The sequence below is a fragment of the Stegostoma tigrinum genome, chromosome 31 (genome assembly GCF_030684315.1).
Source record: "Stegostoma tigrinum isolate sSteTig4 chromosome 31, sSteTig4.hap1, whole genome shotgun sequence".
NCBI classification, from domain to species: Eukaryota; Metazoa; Chordata; class Chondrichthyes; order Orectolobiformes; family Stegostomatidae; genus Stegostoma; species Stegostoma tigrinum.
The window spans coordinates 2,214,935-2,223,999 of record NC_081384.1 but is presented as its reverse complement, the minus strand read 5'-3'; the positions used below and the strand labels follow the sequence as shown (position 1 = coordinate 2,223,999).

Sequence of the window (9,065 nt, the reverse complement as noted above, 5' to 3'; positions counted from 1 at the left end):
GTTATTTCCAATCCCACTGCCCGATGTTATTTCCAATCCCACTGCCCGAGGTTATTTCCAATCCCACTGCCCGATGTTATTTCCAATCCCACTGCCCGATGTTATTTCTAATCCCACTGCCCGATGTTATTTCCAATCCCACTGCCCGAGGTTATTTCCAATCCCACTGCCCGATGTTATTTCCAATCCCACTGCATCATGTTATTTCCAATCCCACTGCCCGAGGTTATTTCCAATCCCACTGCATCATGTTATTTCCAATCCCACTGCCCGATGTTATTTCCAATCCCACTGCCCGATGTTATTTCCAATCCCACTGCATCATGTTATTTCCAATCCCACTGCATCATGTTATTTCCAATCCCATTGCTCAATCTCCATTAGGGCTGTTGCCAATGCCGTCCCCACGGATGACGTCACACCTCAGATGAGGTAACTGCGCTGTGACGCAGGCGTCTTGGTGACGTCAATCACTGGGCCCGCCGCCCTATATAAGGCGGCCGCGGCTTGCGAGTCGTTTTAGCGGCAGAGCCGGAGCCAGCGGTTGAATCCCCAGCTTCTCCCGGACCGCAGCAGTACCCGCTAGCGCATGTCCACTTGCCAGAACCTGCAGAGCTTCGGTGAGGACGGAGTGACCCGGGCCGCGCTGCGCCGGCGTCTGCCTGAGGCCGTCTGTCAGCCCTGGGCGAGGGGGAGCCGTGTGCGTTGGCAGGAGCCGGGGCGGGGCGTGTTGTTGGGTGACGCCCGGTTGGCATCGCGACCCTCCGCCCTCCTCGGTGGGGCGCTACCACTCGCTGGCTTTGGGTGGGGTGGGGGTGGGTTTTGTGGGCTCTAGGCGCCCTCTCTTCCCCCCCCCCCCCTTTCCGCCGTGTGTGGGTAAGGCCGGCCATTCAGCCCGTCCCGGCTGTCCTGACCTCAGCCTCACCTTGCCCCTGTCTTTGGCCCGCACTTTCCTGGGGTGTGGGTGTCCCATTTATTGTCCGTTACCCCCTCCCCGCCTTCTTGGGAAGGTGGCGGTGAGCCTCCTTGACAGGTCGCAGCCCATGTGCTGTAGGTGGTTCCTCAGTCCCTTGGGGTGGGGGTATAATTCCAGGAGGATTTCTCTCCCCCCCCCCCCCCCCCCCATGTGCTGTAGGTGGTTCCTCAGTCCCTTGGGGTGGGGGCATAATCCCAGGAGGATCCCCCCTATGTGCTGTAGGTGGTTCATCGGTCCCTTGGGGTGGGGGTATAATTCCAGGAGGATCCCCCCTATGTGCTGTAGGTGGTTCATCGGTCCCTTGGGGTGGGGGTATAATTCCAGGAGGATTCCCCCCCTCGACATGTGCTGTAGGTGGTTCATCGGTCCCTTGGGGTGGGGGTATAATTCCAGGAGGATTTCTCTCCCCCCCCCCCCATGTGCTGTAGGTGGTTCATCGGTCCCTTGGGGTGGGGGCATAATCCCAGGAGGATCCCCCCTATGTGCTGTAGGTGGTTCATCGGTCCCTTGGGGTGGGGGTATAATTCCAGGAGGATTCCCCCCCTCGACATGTGCTGTAGGTGGTTCATCGGTCCCTTGGGGTGGGGGTATAATTCCAGGAGGATTCCCCCCCTCGACATGTGCTGTAGGTGGTTCCTCGGTCCCTTGGGGTGGGGGTATAATTCCAGGAGGATTCCCACCCCCCCCCCCCCCATGTGCTGTAGGTGGTTCCTCAGTCCCTTGGGGTGGGGGCAGTGGGGGTATAATTCCAGGAGAATCCCCCCCCCCCAGTGACAGGGAGCTGGGAGTTCTGGTTTATTAATAGTGAGGAGAGTTTCCTGTCACTAGTCTGCTGGGGCTCCTTGGTGCCATGTACTATCGAGTATGGCTTTGATGTCCATGTCTCCACCGAGACTGTGTAAAGGTGGCAGAACCCAATGTAGTGGCTGTCGCCTGCAGCTGCTACTTGACATGTGAAGGCTCATGGTGCAGTAATAACTGGGTTGGATTTGTCCTGCGAATAGGACGTACCTTGGCAAATCTTCAACATTGTTTGGTCTCTGTGCACCTTCCACTTAAATGCATCAACACTCACCGCCGAGTGGTTAGTTTTATCACTAACGAATTTACTTTTGGAGGAGCACAGTTGTCTTTGCAGGCTGCTGCTTGTCACAAGGCATCCAGTGTTGTATTTATAAATGTTGTAATGTGGAAGTTCTGTATGTTCAGATGTATCATGTGTTTGACTCTGCTTGGTCAGCCATGGTCTTTTCACTTGTATGAAGTTATTTTTATATTGCTCTTTCATCATACTCCATATGTAACCTGCTTATTTCCTTGCAGCTTACATCCTCACTGTTCTTTGTCAGCAAATAAAGAATTCAACAGCTGCCTGGCCTGTACTATAAATAATAATCTTCAGAATAAGGATTAACCCACAGGAACTAAACTGTGCAGCTGAACTGTAATCTTTCTGGAATGGCTTAGGCTTTCCCACAGGCTAACTCTTGTGGTGCAGATTGTAATTAATTAAATATAGTAGTAATGTCTTCCAGGTATGTGTAACAAATTCCGTGTAAGGAAATGGAAACCTGTTACCCTGAACGGCCACTATTTCAGATTTCCAGTTCCTGCATTATCTTGCATTTCTCATTCCTTTACTGCTTGTCTCTGCTCTCCATATTTAACAAATCCCATCTGCTGTCCCAGAACTTGGCTATTCCCAATAAAAGTCCAACATCTTCTAGAAGAATCTCCAGTGTAAACTGGCTATTTTAATCTTGCAGATCCCTTTGCTGATGCACTTAAGGGTGATGATCTCCTCCCTTCTGGGACTGAGGATTACATACACATAAGGATTCAGCAGAGGAACGGCAGGAAAACCCTCACTACCGTCCAGGGGATTGCTGATGAGTATGACAAAAAGAAGCTTGTCAAGCACTTCAAAAAGGTAAGAATGCTGCAGTTTAACAATAGTCGTGGGGCCAGCTGGCTTGTTCTTGCCTCTATCCAATGGGAGGCAGTGGCCTGGTGGTACTATTGCTGGACTCTTAATCCAGGGACCAAGATAACATTCTGGGTTCAAAACCTGCCATGGCACATGGTGGGATTTTTCAATTAAAAATCTAAGAATCTAGTGATACCCATGAATCCATTGCTTTTAAAAACCCATCTGGTTCACTGATGTCCTTTAGGGAAGGAAACTGCCATCCTTACCTGGTCTGGCCTACATGTGATTCCAGGCCCACAGCAATGTGGTTGACTCTCAACTGCCCAAAGGGCAATAAATGCTGTTTAAGTGGTGTCCTCATCCTGTGAATTAAAAAAATTGCCTCTCCCATGCTCAGATAGCTACATTAATCCCATTTGGCAAATGGGATCTTTCAAATGGAGAGGATTAATGTTAAATGATTCAATAACTGTGCATGATATCAACTTTTTCTACAGCAATTTGCCTGCAATGGTACTGTGATTGAACATCCAGAATACGGTGAGGTCATCCAGCTTCAAGGGGACCAACGCAAGAACATCTGCAAGTTCCTGGTTGAGGTAAGTCTTAATGCTTCAGACATTATGGGCAGTGTTGGTAGACATTGACTTTCATCAAACAGAATCCATCGAAAGTTGACGGATAATGGGAAGTGCAGATGCTGGAGAATCCAAGATCAGAGTGTGAAGCTGGATGAACACAGCAGGCTGAGCAGGAAAGCTGACGTTTCAGGTCTAGACCCTTCATCAGAGCAAGGGTCTAGGCCTGAAACATCGGTTCTTGTGCTCCTGAGCTGCTTGGCCTGCTGTGTTCATCCAGCTTCACACTTTGTCAACGAGGTGTAGAGCCGGATGAACACAGCAGGCCAAGCAGCATCTTAGGAGCACAAAAGCTGTGTTTCGGGCCTAGACCCTCCATGCTCTCTGGGTATAGGTCCGAAACGTCAGTGCTTGTGCTCCTGAGATGCTGCTTGGCCTGCTGTGTTCATCCAGCTTCACATTTTGTTACCATCGCAACTTGAGGGTTTTCCTGCTACTACATATCCTTTGTGTACATTGTCCTCCATTAGACAATAGATGCTGGAGTAGGCCATTCAGCCCTTTAAGCCAGCACCACCATTCATTGTGATCATGGCTGATCATCCACAATCAGTATCCTGTTCCTGCCTTATCCCCATAACCCTCGATTCCTCTCTTTTAAGAGCATTAGAGGGATGACTTCCTTCTACCCCCTGGCAAAGTACTCTGGTTAGGGAAGGGTTTCATTACCCAGAGTACTTAGTGGTACTATAACTGAATTGGTGAGCTAAAGCTTAACTGGGCCTGTGGCACGTGAGGAACTCGAGGGAAACCTTGGCTCTATCTAGCAATCAATTGCAGATACTGTCACATGACAGTGATCTCATGCATTTGCTGCAGACAGTTGCACCATTGCCATGCTAAACAAAAGTTCAAACAGATTGCCTAGTTTTGAGTTGCATTCATGGGGTGCTACAGGCCATCTACATTGCTCAACTACAGTTCTCTAATCGCATGGCCTGGCATATATCTCATTGCCTTTGCTGTCAAGCCTGGCATTCAGCTGTCTTGTGTACAGAAGGCATTTCTGAAAAATGACTTAAATGTGCTGTCAACTTAGTGAAGCTACAACACCACTCTTTTATTAAAAAGTGATGACCAGGCCAAGCAATCCTATAACTGAGATTAACTAACATCTGCAGATAAATAACAAAGTATAAACAAAATACTGAGGGAAGTGCAGTATACCAGTGCAAGAGTGAAGGCTGCAACAATCCTGAGATTACAGAACCTCTGCAGTGTGGACTCAATGTACTCAGCATACGATCCCTACCTTTCTCATGGCTGATCCACCCAGCTTCAACATCTTTGGACTGTGGGAGGAAACTGAGGAAACGCCTGCAGAGAAGCTCCAGAGTTTGTCTATTCTGTCCAACAGCTGCCTGTTCATGGAATTGAACTTGGTCTGTGGAGCTGTGGGCAGCTGTTAACCACTGCCCTAACACTAAAATGGATGATTGATGTAGCTTCCTCCTGGAGGCCCCCAGCATTTAATCTTCAGCCCTTTAATCACTGGATACCCTAACAATTCCGGTAATGTCCTGAAGACTTGTGCTCCAGTATTAACTTCATGTCCAGTCAACTACTGTAATTGTAGTGCAATGACTAGCATCTGCCCAGAAATGTGGGAAATTGTCTATGTACATCCTGTGCACTAACCAGGACAAATTGAACCCAGCCAATTCCACCACCATTAGTAGTCACTCCAACCTGACCTAACTGCTTCACCTTATTCACAAATATCCTCAAAGGTCAGCAATATTTTAAATCCACAATTCAGTGTCATTCTCAATTCCTTGCCTGTACATTCACTGGTAACTGAGTCCCCAACTGGCAGCCACCAGTTTCTGTTAGTGACCCCCTTGACCTGTACTCACCACATCATTGACCACATGAGTCTAGTCAATCGCACAAATCTCTTGGTTTACAAAATAATAAAATGTGAAACTGGATGAACACAGCAGGCCCAGCAGCATCTCAGGAGCACAAAAGCTGATGTTTCGGGCCTAGACCCTTCATCAGAGTTGTTTTACAAAGCCTGTTCTCTGCAAGATGGCAGGAGAGAAGCACTTTCACTTGCTGGGTGAATGCAGCTTGACACTGCCCAGCAGAAAGCAGTCCTCTTTACTGCTGCCTATTCACCACCTTCAATATCTTACTCCTCCTCCAACACAGTGGCAATAGTGCACAAGGTGTTGCAGCAGCTCTCATTCCTCTGACAGCATATAGCAAACTTGCAGTGTCAACTTAAAAACAACAGTGGATTGCATGGCAACACTAGCTGCTTTCAAGCCTCCTGGCCTGCAGGCACTGCACCTACCTTTTGATCATTCTAACTTGTCTTGATTGCATAGAGGCCTCTTAACTGCACCCTCCAATTGCAGCCCACCCAGTTTTTATCAAACTTGTTGTACTGGATTTGTCATCACAAGTCAGATGTACATCATAAATAGCTGGGGGCCTATCTACTGATCTTTTGGGGTACCCCAGTCATTACTGTCTGCCTGCTAGTTCAATTCCTTTATTCCAACTCCTTTTTTGGTCTGTCAACCAATCATCTATCAATGGCAGTATATATCCCAATTCTGTACTTTTATTTTACCCACTAGCTTCTTACATTGGATGTTATTTTAAAAACATGCCCCAAATACACCAACCACTGAACCTATTATCTGAGTTATAGTGGGGTTCCATTTTGCCCCCTCTGATCTGTAGGAATTACAACAGTCTTTACTGGTTGTTGTCCAAAATTCTAATACGCAGGCACTTCCATCACACTTACCTTCAGTATTCTGGGAATTCTGTCAGCCTTCAGCTGTATAATCAAATATGTAGAAGCTTACAGTCAAACTTATTCCTTAACCAACAAGACAATGTGTAAACTTGTATTTTTCCTTGATTGTCCTTGTTGGTGAATGCTGAGATATCCTTGACAATTCTTGTGGATGCAGAAACTCCTGTCTGTTCCCTTTACTAATGAATTCCCTGACATGATTGATCCCCTATTTTTTCCTCCTGTAGTGCCATCAACCTACCTCTTTGTGTCCCCTTTGGGGTCACCTCCACAGCAGTATTCAAAATGCTGTCTATTAAAGAGACAGCTACAGAGGTCCATTGCAGTACATGCCTGTGTTCACTCTGCATCCCCTTTATCTGCAATAATCCAAGTCCACTGTTGGCAGCTTATGGTTAACCTGTAGCTACAGCTAAAATTCCTGCATACATGGTCACCACAGACAGAGGCTGTCAATAACTCGTTTATCTTGGTGAGGTGTTCTGCCACAATAACTTTTTTAGATTTAAATTTCAGTAACAAAATACTCATGCACTGGAGCCTTTTCTGGTCCAAACACCCACTGCAGTCCAGCTGTAACTTTATTTTGTGGTTATTGGGTGTGAATGTGACCTGAGTCTGTGACTCTCAATTACCCCCAAACTGACTCCAAGCTGTTGTATTAAAGGAGTAGTTGGAGATGGGCTTTAAATTTTGTCAAATGCCCCCACCTCCTAAAAGAGTAGGTAAACATTATAATTTTACTCAGTCCTATGCCAAACCTCAGGCTCTTGTATGGTCCTGGACCTGTGGGTGATGTGACTCCAGTGTGCTACTGTGTTGTACCCATAGTGACTCGGGGGAGATGGTGGGTTTATGCTGCTGCTGGATTAGTAATCAGGGTCCTGGGGACATGAGGGCAAACCTGCTTAACTTGTAGGCTCTTATGGCAGTGATGTCCCCACCTCTGGGCTGGGTGGTCAAGTTTGAGTCCCACTTCCTGTGAGGATGCCATTTTCCTGGACATATATGACAAATGTTGACTAGCAAACAGAATGCTACCAGGACAGCCAGTGTTTTGTATTAATTGTTGTTTTTTGGTTTGCAGGTTGGCATAGTTAAGGAAGAACAGCTCAAGGTTCATGGGTTTTAATTGACACTTCCTCTGCACTACAGCTAGATAATCAGCTCTGACTGGACTGTATGTTCTGATAATGAAAGCCTGAATGGCATTGAACTTGCACAATGAGCAGTTTAATTATCGAGCTCCTGCAGCAAGACCACTAGTCATTTGCTTTTGTCCCAGCTAAGTTTTTTAAACATGTTTGTGCTCTAAGAAAAAGCACATGTTAGAACTCTTTGTACCTCTCTCTTTGTACCTCCCTGTATAATGTATAATAAAACCCACTTGAGAACTTGTTCTGACAAATGTCAAGTTTGCTTATGGAAGAATGATTGTCTCCTGGGGTACACAAGGGCATACTTCATTTTGTTTGGTCAAGTGAGATTAAACCACTCACTTGAGTGAATATCGTGTTGTAATGTATGGTGTAGTTGTCAATGCAATTATCCAGTCTCTTCTGTCAAAAGCTAGGGCTTTGGAGTTGACACTCAATTATGAGTAAACAGTTTCATTTTGGAAGATGTTTCCTATTGTAAAGTGCTCTGGAACACTGTTTCTTCCTAGTGCCCTTGTGAAATAAGGTCTTGTGCTATTACTGAGGAGCTTTCACCCAGGAGAAGGGGATAACCAATCAGTGATCTACAAATCCATTGGTTGTTAGACTCTCTCTCATTTGGATGAGTTTTGTTAAGAGTAAAGTCAGTACAGGTTTATGGTTACCCCGATCAGGTTCCCACTCCCCTTCCACAACACTAGTGTAAACAGCTTCCCTCACCTCCTGATCTCTATCTTGCAAAGATATTACTCTCCAAGAAGTTTCTAGGAGTGAGTCTTGACTGACTTGCAAAATTTGAATCTGAATTAGCTTTATTGTCACATGCTCACACAACACTGAAAAGTTACACAGTGCCTCTTACAGTACCATCTCAGGTTCAAAGCAAAATTAAGATTCTAAACAATAGGATAAAACTAGTATTTTGTTACATGTACTCAATGAGTATGGTGAAATTTGTACACCGCCCACAAGTGCTGATGGTGTGCAAAAGTACCTAGGCACAGCTTTAGTTACAAGATCTTAGAAGGAAAAATAAAACAACCAGCACTACCAAAATAAAACCTTGGGGCCAGGCCAGGAGTCGCATTAGTCATTGCTGTAACAGTTCAACAACTCAGTCCACAAGAACCTGGCCACGCTGAGCTTACGCCTCACAAGGCTGCCCACACCTGTTGGGCTCATCTTCATTTGTAGGCCGAATGCAATGGCTATATTTCAAAGGCAAAGTAGTATAAAACTACCCTTTCTCCAACTATTCATTCCCAACTATGGGATAACTTTTCTCCTCTCCCCTCACCTTCCCAATACACACCATGTTTGAATCTTGTTAGATTTCAGCCTCTGCTACAATAGCCCTAACACAAGGCTACAAATGTGCTGCCAATGGAGGTCATTTGATTGTCTTCATCTGAGCAGTGACTTGGATGCCACAGGAGTTTGGTACAAACTCATTTCTCAACCTAAAATAAAAACAGAACTAGCTGGAAAATGAAAATCTCAGCAGATCTGCCACTGTTCTGAAGAGTCACGACACAAACATGCATGTTCTCCTTTCTATCATTTGCATTGTGTTTTTTTTGTTACTCATTGA

General features: G+C 46.3%; 1 protein-coding gene across 1 annotated transcript; it reads left to right on the top strand.

Annotated features, from left to right (window-relative positions):
• Nucleotides 1–453: 453 nt before the first annotated feature.
• LOC125466317 (eukaryotic translation initiation factor 1b-like) lies at nt 454–7,725 on the top strand. Its single transcript, XM_048560667.1, has 4 exons — nt 454–620; nt 2,743–2,906; nt 3,404–3,505; nt 7,405–7,725. Exons 1-4 carry the CDS (start codon nt 590–592, stop codon nt 7,447–7,449), a joined length of 342 nt encoding a protein of 113 aa, XP_048416624.1. The 5' UTR covers nt 454–589; the 3' UTR covers nt 7,450–7,725.
• The last annotated feature ends 1,340 nt before the right edge of the window (nt 7,726–9,065 follow it).

Excerpts from the sequence above, each read along its gene's own strand:
- LOC125466317 (XM_048560667.1), top strand. The coding sequence starts at position 590 with ATGTCCACTTGCCAGAACCTGCAGAGCTTCG. Across the intron at positions 621-2,742 it reads CCAGAACCTGCAGAGCTTCG|ATCCCTTTGCTGATGCACTT; the intron begins GTGAGGACGGAG and ends TTAATCTTGCAG. Across the intron at positions 2,907-3,403 it reads TTGTCAAGCACTTCAAAAAG|CAATTTGCCTGCAATGGTAC; the intron begins GTAAGAATGCTG and ends CTTTTTCTACAG.